Below are 13,804 nucleotides of genomic sequence, written 5' to 3' on the forward strand. Positions count from 1 at the left end.
TGGATATAGGTAAAGGCAAAGTTGAATGTCTTGAATGTCCAAATTATTCTATGACATTTCTGAAAACCAAAAACATTTAGTGATTCAAGTAATCAATCATCTGTTTGGAAAAAGAATGCATGAATCTTCTAATTGAACAAAATCATCCTATTTGCGTGTAGGTATGCAGCCAGCTCAGACAAATCTACCTCAGATTGTTATTCAGTCATCAAATATTGTGACATCTCTCTGGACTTAAAAAATCTTCACAGATGTCATCATTTACACTTTTCCAGCTCAAATCATTCTCAGTTATTTCACAACACATATGGATGATACATTGACAGTGCCGGCCTTACAGGTCTCAACTGACTGAGACTTTTTATCCTTTAACTTTGAATATGTTATTACTGTTCTGTTTTGTGATTTGACGATTTTTTTAAATGTTTTTTTTTTAATTCAAACTGTTTATCATTATATTTCCATCCTCTAAATGTACTTTTATCTTTTAACAACAAACTTTAAGCTCTTTTTTTTAGAGCACTTCTGTGTAAATATTATATACTTATTAATATCATATTTTCCACTGATGGTAATTTTAAAGGACCAGTGTATTAGATTTAAAGGATCCATTGGCAGAAATGGTATGTAATATTCATAAGTATGTTTTAATTAGTGTATAATCACCTGAAATTAAGAATCATTGTGTTTTCGTCAACTTAGAATGAGTGCTTTGTTTATACAAAAGGAGCGGGTCCTATTCTACATTCATGGTGGTGCCACGTTTCTACAGTAGCCCAGAACAGACAAAACCCAAACACTGACCCTGGAACTTTGCAGCCACTTTAGGTTCTCCTATATACTTGGAAGGGGAGGGGTCCTCAGTTGCTTCAATCTGCAACCTCACTAATTCAAAGTGCAATACATAAAAACTATTTTACAAACTCTATTCAAACTTCAGGTACAGTCAACAAAAAGTAAATTCTGTTATATAAAAATGTAGTAAAATATACAGTAATCTGTCATCACCGTGTTCGCATTGTTCAATGAGAACACACTAAATCAGTGTAGCAGAGGGCGAGTGAGCAACTACTGCCCCCTGTCGGTTAAAGTTTTGGCCTAGGTGTAGTGTGGTCCTCCGGTGCAGCAGGGGGCGCTGTTTCTGCTGCTGCTACAGAAAGCTTGCAACGTCAGGCTTACGCAAACCAGAGACGACTTCGGTTTGAGAGGAAGAGAAGCAAATCCCCCAAAATGGTGAGTGAAAAGTCTCGATATGCGGTCAATACCGGCAACGCGTGTGTGTAGAGATGTTTTTGGTCGTATGTGAGCGTGTTTCTAGCTGTGTGAGGTTTAGATGGCGCTGGATGTTTGCGGCTGCTCAGCTGTGTGAGACTGGGAGCCGCTCAGCTCCAGCGTGGCGCTTCATGGATGGCTGATGAAACCTCCTGCTGGACACTCACATAGAGCATTAAAAACATATTTTCATGCCCGTGTGGACACTATGAAGCTTGAAACACGTTATGTCCCCATGTCATTGATAAGGAAATGTTTCTTTTTGGGATTGTAACACCCTAACTCTTCTTTTTTTGTTAGGGTTTCGTGAAGGTGGTGAAGAACAAGGCCTACTTCAAGAGATATGAAGTCAAATTTAGGAGAAGGAGAGGTAAGCACACAGTCCCAGGACACCAGTTTGCATATCCAGCATGCCCCATGTTGTTAAGATCTTAGATTAAATACAAACAGTCCTCAATTAATCTCTGGCTTTGCATTTTATTTGACAGAGGGCAAAACTGACTTCTTTGCCCGTAAGCGCCTGGTGGTGCAGGACAAGAACAAATACAACACACCCAAGTACAGGATGATCGTCAGGTTCTCCAACAGGGACATCTGCTGCCAGGTCAGTGATTGAGAGGCATCAAGTGAAACTCATGGGCTGCTCCCATTTTGAAAAAACTGACCTGCCTCACCCTCTCCTCTGCTGTCCTGTCTCGTCTTGTCTAGATTGCCTATGCAAAGATCGAAGGAGACCAGATTGTGTGTGCCTCTTACTCCCATGAGCTGCCCAAATACGGAATCACTGTAGGCCTTACAAACTACGCTGCGGCCTACTGCACCGGGCTGCTGCTGGCTCGCCGGGTAAGAAGACACACAGAGAAAGTTGCAGATGTCAGCAAATGAATGATTGTTCTATGTGTGCTGAAAGTGCAGGTCAGATCTCAGTGTTATAGTATCACTGTTTCAAAACCGCTAAGAGTTACGTTAAAGTGCGTCGTTGGAGTGTAAGTTTGGAGACAGATTTCTCTCATCGTCCATCCTTTTTAAAATATTTTCTCTCTCGCTCTCTCTTCTCAGCTGTTGCACAAGTTTGGCATGGACCAGGTGTACGAGGGGCAGGTGGAGGTGACGGGGGATGAGTTCAACGTGGAGAGTGTGGATGGTCAGCCGGGTGCCTTCACTTGTTACCTGGATGCGGGCCTGGCCAGAACCACCACCGGAAACAAAGTGTTCGGGGCACTGAAGGGAGCAGTGGACGGAGGGCTGGCTATTCCTCACAGGTCAGTATGAAACGATGGCTGGTAGGATGTCATGTGACACTGCTGCTTTTTCAAAGTTGTACAACTTAATCTCAGGAATATTAGTATTAAGAACTGATGATTTCAAGTTTGGCACACATTTATGGTATAATGAAAGAGTTCAGTTAAGACTGAAGTATACGGTTTTACACTAACTGGAGCCCTTGCAGGAACATTTTTTTGTTTCTGGACTCACTTTTGTGTTTAACTGCATGTATAACTAAGTACTGGCTGGTGTCTGTGTGGCTGAACTGGTCCAGTTCGTGTTTACTGGTTCTTTGCTTCTTGATGATGATACAAAGCACGCTGAGCAAAATGTAGTTGGTCCTTCATTTGCATTAGCTGATGTTTAATGTCCTTTCAAGACGGGGCTGAGAGAAGCACGAAGAACCAAAGCACACATCACACTTCATCACATTTGAGTAATTACTTGACAGAGGTCACCCATCAGAATATTTGATGAATTAAAAGCCACAGCACAAATTGATCCTTTTTAAAAATCTATTTTACAAATGATTCGTCCTCCCAGAATGACAGTAGAGCACTGAAGCAGAATAACCATCATGACAAGTTGTCCTTCTAATAATGGATTAACAAGATGAATAAAAATAAGTGTTTATAAATGCTTAATTGTCCGACTCTGTTAGTAAACCAGATGCGATCTCTTTTTCCCCTCTCGTTTCTAGTCTAAAGCGTTTCCCCGGTTACGACACAGAGAGCAAAGAATTCAATGCAGAAGTTCACCGAAAACACATCCTGGGCATGAACGTGGCCGACTACATGTCTTACCTGATGGAGGAGGACGAGGATGCCTACAAGAAACAGTTCTCTCGCTTCATCAAGAACGGAGTCACACCAGACACGGTACGTTTCAAGAGACATGAGTCTGTGTGGCCGTGGTTACAAGCGCAGCGTCTAGTCTGACCACCAAACTTGCTAAAGATGAATTCCTCTTTAATTATAAATCTTGCTGAAACAGCTGAGATGACTCACCACTTGATGTGACGAGTCAATATAAAATGATTTGTAACGATGTGCTGCAACAAAGCTGATATTATCAATTCAGCTGTGACTAAGAATTCATACTTTTACTTTGCTCTGCCATACCAACAGTAGGAAATATACACACTCATATTCAGTATTTGCTTATATGTTGGCCAGTAAATGACAAATTTTAGTGCAGAAATGGCAACAATATGTTTGAGGTAGTTTAAAAAACGTATCTGGTACATAGTTTGTCTACCAGAGCCCCCTGCTAAATGTCTCACTCACTACATATATTAGTCACAATTCATGAATTACCAAGTTTAAGGAATCCTTAATGCTTGTTCATGTCATCATTATCATGTCTCCACTGCTTTTGTCATCAGTGCACGTTTACCCAGCTCCAACCACAACTACATTAAAACGTGCACTGTGCCGTTTTCTAAAAATAGCCGCTGTTTTAAATATCACAGAGCTGCCAAAGTATGCATTGAACTGTAGAGTGCAGAAGCAACTTAAATCAGGCTGCTGCTGCTGCATGTAACCACAGCCTGTCCGCTCTTACACAGAGTGGTAGAGGTTGTCTGTCTACTCCACGTGTAGAGTATTAATAAAAGCACGTACATTTATCAGTTGCATTAGTTTGTCGCTGCTGAGTTTTCTGGTTTTTGCTTCTTGATGATGATACAAAGCACGCTGAGCAAAATGTAGTTGGTCCTTCATTTGCATTGGCTGATGTTTATTGTCCTTTCAAGACGGGGCTGAGAGAAGCATATAACAGATCATGGTGGACGGAGTGAAGTGCATCGACTTGGGGCATTAACATGAACGTATTTGTTATTTTTCAGGTAGAGGAAATGTACAAAAAAGCACACGCCGCCATCAGAGCAAATCCCAAACACGAAAAGAAACCCAAAAAAGAGATCAAGAAGAAGAGGTGGGTTCTAAATGTCCATGTTGTTTTGTCTAAATGCTTTCATGACATTATTAGGGGGAAAATAACTAACTCTCTGTCAGGAGTATTAAAATATTTTACTGGGAAGATCTTGTTTCTCTGCTGCTGTTGTGCTGAATGTTAATGGTGCTGCTGTTGTCCCTCTTTCCGGCCAGGTGGAATCGTGCCAAGTTATCTCTGGCACAGAGGAAGGACCGCGTCGCCCAGAAAAAGGCCAGCTTCTTACGAGCACAAGAACAAGAAGAAGGGGACGGTTAGAGGCTCGACCGGACGCTCCACCACACACACACACACAACACAGACAAATAAATTTATTGCAAACTCAAACTTTTTTTCCGTGTCTGTCAATACTTAAGATTTTTGGGGATGTCACTGCTTTGTATTTAATGCTCAAATGTACACCCATGTCTAATATTTATAATCTTAAATCCACACTGGTTTATGATATCGTAGTGTATTTAAACAGATTTGACGAGTTATAGTGAAGTGGTATGCAGTTTTAATTGTGCAAAATCATGCTGGTTTCTTCAATAAGTAAACTTCTTTTGTTTTTACATTTTAAAAATTCAAACAGCAGTGTTGACCACACGCTCATTTTTCTGGAAATTACAGGTTCATGACTGTCTTGCATTTAAGTGGTTAAACAATTCTCAGTCACTTCATCTCAATGTCTGGAAGGGATCATGATCAAAAATCAGCTTTTACACAGCATTCAAATGTGACCACAACATTTCATAAAGATCTCCACCTTCAATGGTGGTTTAAACATTCATAAAAATGATTTCTTCATTTTCTCTATGGCACTGTGACAGGTGAAATCCAAAAAATAATATGATTACAGTACTTTACCACAAATCCTCTGTTCTAGTGAAAAAGAAATACAAGTAGAGAACATTCACAAATATACATTAATGTTGCTGTTTGTGTCAGTGATGCAGCATCAATGATGTTACTAGGGTTACAGGTATAGAAAATGTACAGCATAAGTGAACACTGACAGATACCATCATGTTGTCTGTTTTTAAGCTCCTGGCCTGACACATTATCATTCAGATGGGTGACTAATGAGAGGGAAAGCTGTCAGGATTCTCAAAAGCTCCTTAAGCATGAATTCTAGTCATTCTTCATTCTTAAGATGCTCCCTTGTTAGGTGCTTTCATAGTGTTGCTCTCTAGCATGTTAGTCCAAAATCATCCATAGATGAGATGTAGTGACTGCAAAGGCTCTTATCTAACTACTCCATGGCCGCTTATGCTCTGAAAGGAAGTGTTCATGTTTCCACACACATTTAACAGGTTTTCCTCTTCATTTGCCACCCATCTGTCCAGAGCTCAACAGCATCTCTCCTAAGTCCTAAAAGCTCACAGTTTTAGTTTGAAAAGTGAGCTTGAAAGTGAAAAGTGAAATTTGGGGAATTTTTATAACAATCAAACACAAAATAGTGCAATTTCATGTAGAGCTGAAACAGTCAATTAATTGGTAAATAATCATTTAGGTACTTTTTTGAAGTGTAAGTGCCAAAGTTTTGCTGGTCCCAACTTCTTAAATGTGAATATATACAGTTTCTCTTAGTCCTCTCTTATAGTAAATTTGTCTTTGGTTTTGGATTGTTGTTCAGACAAAGCGAGCAATGTGAAGACGCCACCTGGACTCTGGGTAATAGATCTAAAATGATTAATCAATTATGGAAAATGATCTTAGTTGCGGCCCTAGTTTCACATTGAACTGGAACCTTTTTACAACTAGAGTCACTCTGATTTTTTAATCCTTGTGTTTCTCAACTCAATGATGAGCCATGCAGGCCCGTATACATAACAGCATGATTTTGTGCCAGAGATATGGTTATGTAGTCTCCCAGCTAACAGAGACCAACAACAGTATAACACTGTTTACAATCCTGTTTCTCCAACAGTGACCCCATAACATTCCTCTGTAGTGAACAATACAATACAATACAATACAATACACCGTGTGAAAGAAGTGTTTTAAGTGTGACTGATGGGAACATGCAAATTTTCAGTTGTAAAACATCTCAAAGTACTCGGACATGTTTTCCAGAAACTGGAATTCTGAGTTTGGGAAAAAGGAGGTAGAGTCTCCATCAGTCTGTCCATTCATTAGTGTTAAGAGTTGAAAAAAAAATGACTTAAATTTGCTACTCTTACATGTATCACAGCATTGTTACCACTCGGCTCCATGTAAAGAGCTGACTAGCATTGTTTTTGAAGGACTTCTTCTCCTTGTCACGAGTCCTTGGTGTGTGAGATCTGTCTCCACAGTAGAGCTTTCAGGTTGTTGAGGATAAGTGAGTGCTCCATGTTCATCTGTCCAGCATTACCCTTTAGAGCCATGCAGGCATACAGCTGCCTCTCCAGCTCCTCTCTCAGTGCTGACGGTGCCCCGCGCAGGAGGTAATCCTTCAGTGTGCTGCATGCTTTTGCTAAATTTGGCTGGACCGGCTCCTCCCTGCACCGCTTCTCCGCCATGTCACAGGACGTCTGGCAGTCCACCCCGTACACACAGTCAGCATCTGTCTCACACTTAAGTGCTCGCATGGTGCGTTTGAACTCGTCCTCAGGAACCACCGCTCCAGCGTTAGTAAGGCGGAGCTCGTGGCGGTCAGTGTAACCAAAGTGCGCCGCTGCCAGGTCACAGATCAGAAAGCTGCCGTAAGTGCCGTGGAAGATGTCCTCCACCAGCTCCAGCAGGCCCATGGAGATCTTAGCTTTGCGAGGCCATGAGGGAGTGAACCACTGGTCAATAGTGCGCTGTACTCCACTAGGCACCCAAGATACAAACGGCCAGGGTAGAGACAAACCATAGAGGGGACCGTAGGGGACGCGCTCGGTCATGTAGAGGTCCCCGCAGTAGCCCAGGAGGCGAGGAGTGTGTCCACGGTCCTGGAGCAGCAGGCCCAGCAGCACCTTGAAAAACACAGCAGAAACCTGTTAATCTATCTACAGCTGGAGTCAAACCTAATTTCCTGTTGACATACACACACACACTTTTCCACACTGAGCGATGAGACAATAGCATGTTCTGTACCACAATGGAGATAACTGGTCAGGAAAAGTTGTTAATTTTCCTTCTCAACAGGCTGTTGTTATACCTCGTCCATCTGCAGGAGAGCCCATGTAGAGCGGGCTTCTGGCAGTGACACACGGCCGTCTTTGTTGCCATCGGCTACAGAGAGGATCTGGCTGACCAGGCTGGCAAGGTTAGTCTGCTCTCCAAGCTTGGACTGGTGGACAGAGAAAGACAGAAACTATGTCAAGTCCACTACCGCCAAATACAACTGAAAAAGTGTCATTTTCAGGCTTTAGTCCGTCACGTCTCCAGCTCAGCACCAACACTGTTCTGTAGTCTCTAAACATCTGGTGTGAAGTCCCTTACCTTGAGATGATTAAAGACCATCTCTCTGAACTTCTCCACTGATGTGCCTCTAGTAGGCTTGTCGAACACAGGGGCCTCCCTCCGTGGCTCCAGCTCCTCACCCAGCTCATAGTGCACAACTTCCCCCAATTTACAGCGAATAATCCCATCATGGTCTCCCCAGCTTCCTGTATACACCTGATCAAACAGCGGTAAACAATGGATTATAACCACACTGTCACGTCGATAAAGAAAAATTGGTGTAAAATGATCTCTCACCTGGTTGTTTGGCTGTGTTGACAGACATCTGCTCATGTAAAGTGTTTCTTTATCACACAGACTACGGCAGGCAGAGCCATCAATGATTCCTCTCCTGTATTTATCACACTAAGGGAAAGACAGAGAGAAAGAGAGTTCAGACAAGTGTGATTTATCATCAAGTCTTTTGTTTTACCTGCTCATTTCAAACCTGAGAAAGCATTAGCAACCATTTCTGAATTGCTGAAACTGACATATTGTATTACATAAACCATAAAGGATGCTCACGCACATAGTGGAAAAGGTCTTTGAACAAATTGGTGTTATTAGTCGATTTTAAAAATAGATTAATGGGTTCTAAACAGACAAAATGATTACTCACAATTGCGTTCTTGCACTCGTGTCCTCTGCACAGCTCTGTGTAGGCGGAATATTGCACGTACAGCACCCAGCTCCCCACCAGCACAGTCAGCCATGTGAGGAACAGGTATTTCACCCGGACAAAAGAGATCCGAGCCTGTAAAGGGGAGCAGAAACAGATCAGATCCTGAAAATGTTCTTGCCTTACAGTCAGACTGACAAAGCACGGATTAGTCAATCTCAGTATGATTAAGATCACCATGCTGTGCTGTCCTCACAGTTTGAATGTTTTCTTTCAATTCACGTTGTTATGACACTACGTTTCTGTGTACCTGTATTAATATGTTATACAGGCACAGACACAAGCAACAGATTTGCACTCCCTAATCAACCCTGATCACATAATAAGTTACCATGGTAACAGCATGAGGGGTGTCCCATAACAAGGTACTGCCTGGCTGATCAGTCTCTGTTTTCAACAATAACTCATTAAGCCAGAAAATGGTTCTGAGGTGCAAATCCAGTGGTTCCAGCGTGACATGCCACACTTATTCGTAAAAAATCGAGTTACCGCTTGTGTCACAGGATGCGCATCACATGTCTTACAATACACTCTTGGACAGATGCCCTGTTGTTCCTGTGACATTGTGCAAGTTAATGCAGTCAGGAACTTATTTTCCACTTATTTTAGCTTACTTATTTTCCAAGTGTGGTGATAAAAACACTTCGATATATAATAATTCCTCACTCTTAAAGGAAAACATGTAGATAACACTGAGGATATGAGGATATACAGAAACACCTCAACTCCAAAGAAACACTATCAGTGAGACAACATGATTGAAAATAACAACTAATGATTTATTTTGATCTATTTATTATCTTTTTTAAAAAACAACATATTTGGTATTTATGCTACAGTGCCAGAATATTCCTATCAAATGTCTCAGAATTGTTTTAGAACAACATTAAAGTTTTACTCTTCCATTTATAATGTTATAAAACTGAAAAAATACAGCAACTCTGAGCAAATTATGAAGCTGGAAACTGGAGCTAATTTTTTTATTGACAAGTCTATTAATGTCAGCAGTACATACCATCAATAACTACTATGAAATAGGATTATTGATACAGATGTACACATATATGTGTGAATATCAGCCAGTGTGTGTTTGTACATGTTGAGCAAAAACGTGCAGTGGAGCAGTGGAACAGAATTTAGGTCAAACTTGCTGTGTCAGCTACAGTTTGTGAGTTTTTACTTAACAAAACTGCAGGGAGTTTTTCTCCGAGCACTGTGACTGCACCCGGGGGAATAAAGTGATTTTGATTCTAGCTCTGATCACATGGCAGGAACAGCTTATGTTGTGTATCTTGGCAGCAAGCTGGGCTCCTCGATTCAGCTTCAGCACTGTTTCCAAATCCCAGCAAAATATGCACCCGTTGAGGCAGGGACAGAGTTGAAAACCTTTTTTTATCTTTGATGCGCTGTGATCACTATGCTGTGTAAACAGCTCTGGTCTGGACAGATCTGTCTGTTTTGAGCTCAAATAAACCGAGGCAGAAATTACAGAATCAGAGCAAACACATCAAATGTCTAATTGATGTCATTAATTCAGGTTCTTTAGAAATTTTAAGGCTAACAAGGTCTGGGTCTTTTTCAGAGTTTGTTCCCATAAAATATGCAACACATACCCACTGTGAACTACAGATTTCTCAAAAAAGGTGGTACAGCGAAACTATAATACCCTGCCTCACTGTCCCATTGGTATTTTTTGCCAAATTGTCCATTACAGCTATAATAGCACATTCAGGTTAGAAGCAGAGACAGCCTCTCTGCAGAACTGTTGTTTTTCAACGCTTCGTGTCCTGAAGAGATGGACAAACAGATAGTTGTGGGCCCCCAGGGGGAAACAGGAGGCATCAGGGGAGTACAAAGCAACTACACACCGCTATCAGATGGTTTGGCACGTATGTGTGTGGGGTGTGTCCATGAATGAAACACACCCAGACAACATGGTGAGATAATGGACAATGTTTGTACTGTATGGAAAAGTCATGGAGACCAAAACACGCGAAATTGATATAGTAACGTGTGAGTAACTTGATGTCATGTGTGCATGCTGCCTGTCTTTTGTGTCTCTGCAAGTCTGTAAACACATGATGGAACCTTAAAGATAAAGAAGTGAAACCTCTCTGTGGTTCTTCATGCTGTCTCTCCTTTCATGGAATTTACTATGGAGGGGTAGCATTCGATATTCACTGATCCCATTTCAGGAAATTAAAGTGTCACAAAGGTTGACTGATGTAATCTACACACAATGAAGTAAATGCAAACAAAATATGATGTACAGCAACGTCAAAAATAAAGTGAAAAAGACTTGAATACGATTAAAATAGATAAAAATAAAAACATACTACATTGTGCTCCTGGATTAAAAAGGTGTAAAATGTCTTAGTGTATAGATGGAGAAGACATATGTGGGCAGATGAAGATACTGATGATAATTGCAGCTTGTAATTTGAAATGCTGGCAGAAAAAATGTCTCAAAAAATTGTGCAAAGCCCCATTGCACAATGGGGTAGTGCAAACTGTATGGTTACTAACTGTCAGCACTTATATTCAGTTACTCAGCATTAACCCTCATGAAGTATTGACTGTCTTATAGTCCAATTGCTTCAGCTGAGACAAAAGACCTGCAGTATCACATCTTCCTCCATTGTGACTGGAGCAGCCTGTTGTTGAAAGACCTGATGAGTCACTGGGGGGTTAAAGTAGGGACTGGAAAGTAAAGTAGGGACTGGAAAGTAAAGTCCATCCATTTTCTCTCCTACTTCCTCTATGAAATGCACAGAACTCCCCAAGACAAGGCCGTCTGTCCTTTGAGATGTCCCCGCCCAGTAGACCATTACATACTGTAGAAGATAGCTGATGTTGTTACAGAACCATAAAATGTCTTTACGGTGCATTTGAATTGCAATGCTATTATCAAAGAGAGACCCGAAACTGTCTGTGCAAAAGCAGGAAGGAGACACAATCTGAAACTTTCATGTTGCCTTTTGAACTCAAAGTAGATCAAAAAACCCACTTTGAAAATCAAAAGCGCTTTGTCCTGCTCGAGTTATAAATATATTTTTAGGAGTTAATGAACTGCAAATCTGAGTTCAGTAGAGAAGCTTTGTGTTACATAGATGTGGGGTCTGTTCCAAAATGCAGTAATGTTTACCAAGTTAAATGGATAAAAATCTGAGACTCCCTCAAACCCTGAGAATGGATTTGTCTGTTCTGGGGTTTTTATTTTATTTTAGCAAATCTATCCACATAACCCTGTTAATGTTCTTCTTGGAAAAACTCTGTGAACCTTGGTGCAAAGCAGACACCACGTCCAGCAAAAGACTTCTGCCAACACATTTTGGTGAGTCGCCATGAACTCGCAGGCACAAGATTTTTTTTTAGCTTCTGGTTAAGAGTTAAGGTCAGAGTTAGAGGTGTGTTGTGTGTCTTGTCTACATATTAAAAAAAGAATCTGATCTCCGGAAGTAAGACCATAAATATATGAATGTCTAATATGTCTAGCCTTGCACATACAGGATTTGTGCCATAACAGCAATGGTGTCAAATGATACAATACTGACTCATACAAGACCAGTATGGCTAGAAATATACAGTATATGCTCACCTTTCCTGTGAATAGAGAAATCTCCTTTGCCAATGTGTTTACCCTCCTGAGCTCCACATGGCTCAGCTGTCAGACTACTTGAGTCATCAGTCTGTAGTCCATGCCCAGAGCTGTACTAACCTGACTGTATGTTGTGATGCAGCAGTATGTTTACACTTCCCTAGAGCAGATGCAACCCTGTATTCTTGCCATAATGTACTCAGAGTAGTTTATGGCAGCAGGCCAGCTGTACCCAATTCTGCAAATTCAACCTTTATTATCCAATCAAAGGGATTACTGCTGCTTTGGCACTATTGGAGGTGATGACACAATTGTGAGTGCTGAATGAAAGTATTGGCGGCTTCTCAGTCAAATGTGGGGAGAAGAAAACTTAAAAAAAGAAGAAAAAGATGAAATGGTCCACAACAAAAATTCGCCCCTTTCTGGGTTGTAGGTCCTGGCTTTACTACAATTTCTCCTGAGCCATTTCCCACAGGCACAGGCGGACACACATGCACAGAGTGGTGGGCCTTTGCCCTGTGATATATTAACCCTTCTGGATCAGCTGAAGGACTGTCAACTTAATCCTTCATCAACAGTCACATTCCTCAGGTATTATGAAACCGGCTACTGTGCTCATCAGAGCAGCCCGAGATGATGTGTATGTTTACTGCCAGCTGTCAGCCTGATGTGACACAACAACGACCCCATTCAACACAATCAATACACATACAACCACGCTGCATACAACGCTATGCCAGTGTATGGAGCAATCATCGCCCACTGATATTTACCTGGAAGTAGAAAGACTTTTTCACCCAGGCCCGTGGAAATAGACCCTTCGCCATCACAAAAATAGATCATCTCAATACGTGGACCTGGCTGAGGGAGACCATCCAAAACACACGGGAGGAGGCGTCTTCCAATGAGTGTAAAACGCCTCGTTTACAGATCAGGCACAAATTAATGTCTATCATCTGATTTCAGACCCAGAGTGATCCGCGGCCACCGACTGTCGACTTGTCTGGTTCGTGTGAAGCCGTCTGATGTTACACTTTGCCTGCGCCTCTGCTCTTCGCAGCAGCTCCCGATTTTCAAGCAGAGCAACATACCTCCAAAAGCTGGAGGGGGGGAAAAACTAAACGAAAGGTTCAGGGCGCAGGCGCAATTTGTTTTGCTAACAAACAAACCGTGTTGAAGTTGTCAGGTCGGTAAATCACACCGACACCAATGTGTCAAAGTGCATTTACTGCTGCGGTACAATCTGCCCTCACATCAGCCAGTGATCATTATGAGTACGGTGTGTGGTTAAAGTCTGGAGCTGCTGTCAAGCTAACGAGCAGGAGGGAAACAAACTTCCGCTGCGCCTTTCACAATAAAAAAAGTCATTCAAAAGCCATAGAAATACTTCCGGTCAAAACATGCAAAAATAAACATGACTTGTCACATCTGTATGATGGTGTATAGTCACAGAGTGACTATAATTAATGTTAAATATAACTCACATCACTGTCAAAATGTGCTAATGTCACCACCGTACATGTCTGACCTTCAGATTATATATGACATATATACTAAAAGCAGTTTGTATTTGTTGTATCAGCACCGACAAAAGAAGCCACGCAGTAAAACAAATGTGCGGTGTCGGACTAACGACGACATCT

At 41.6% G+C, this 13,804-nt stretch overlaps 2 protein-coding genes across 2 annotated transcripts; one reads left to right on the forward strand and one right to left on the reverse strand.

The window, feature by feature from the left end:
* Positions 1-1,166: 1,166 nt before the first annotated feature.
* Positions 1,167-4,818, forward strand: rpl5a (ribosomal protein L5a). The gene is made up of 8 exons (XM_053329661.1): positions 1,167-1,233; positions 1,573-1,642; positions 1,761-1,876; positions 1,981-2,115; positions 2,332-2,534; positions 3,239-3,416; positions 4,385-4,473; positions 4,647-4,818. The coding sequence occupies exons 1-8, from the start codon at positions 1,231-1,233 to the stop codon at positions 4,747-4,749; spliced, it is 897 nt and encodes a 298-aa protein (XP_053185636.1). The 5' UTR covers positions 1,167-1,230; the 3' UTR covers positions 4,750-4,818.
* Positions 4,819-5,745: 927 nt separating this feature from the next.
* On the reverse strand, positions 5,746-13,426 carry dipk1aa (divergent protein kinase domain 1Aa). Its single transcript, XM_053329638.1, has 6 exons — positions 12,935-13,426; positions 8,504-8,638; positions 8,143-8,250; positions 7,885-8,061; positions 7,601-7,732; positions 5,746-7,415 (listed from the first exon to the last, which is right to left on the reverse strand). Exons 1-6 carry the CDS (start codon positions 12,986-12,988, stop codon positions 6,735-6,737), a joined length of 1,287 nt encoding a protein of 428 aa, XP_053185613.1. The 5' UTR covers positions 12,989-13,426; the 3' UTR covers positions 5,746-6,734.
* Between the last annotated feature and the right edge of the window lie 378 nt (positions 13,427-13,804).

The sequence above is a fragment of the Scomber japonicus genome, chromosome 12 (assembly GCF_027409825.1).
Source record: "Scomber japonicus isolate fScoJap1 chromosome 12, fScoJap1.pri, whole genome shotgun sequence".
Classification (NCBI taxonomy): Eukaryota; Metazoa; Chordata; class Actinopteri; order Scombriformes; family Scombridae; genus Scomber; species Scomber japonicus.

Coding starts and splice junctions, on each gene's coding strand:
- rpl5a (XM_053329661.1), top strand. Junction 1,643..1,760: donor CAAATTTAGGAGAAGGAGAG/GTAAGCACACAG, acceptor TTTATTTGACAG/AGGGCAAAACTGACTTCTTT. Junction 2,116..2,331: donor GGCTGCTGCTGGCTCGCCGG/GTAAGAAGACAC, acceptor CTCTCTTCTCAG/CTGTTGCACAAGTTTGGCAT.
- dipk1aa (XM_053329638.1), bottom strand. CDS start 12,988: ATGGCGAAGGGTCTATTTCCACGGGCCTGGGTGAAAAAGTCTTTCTAC. Junction 8,639..12,934: donor AAAAGTCTTTCTACTTCCAG/GTAAATATCAGT, acceptor TCCCCTTTACAG/GCTCGGATCTCTTTTGTCCG. Junction 7,416..7,600: donor CTCTCCTGCAGATGGACGAG/GTATAACAACAG, acceptor GTGTTTTTCAAG/GTGCTGCTGGGCCTGCTGCT.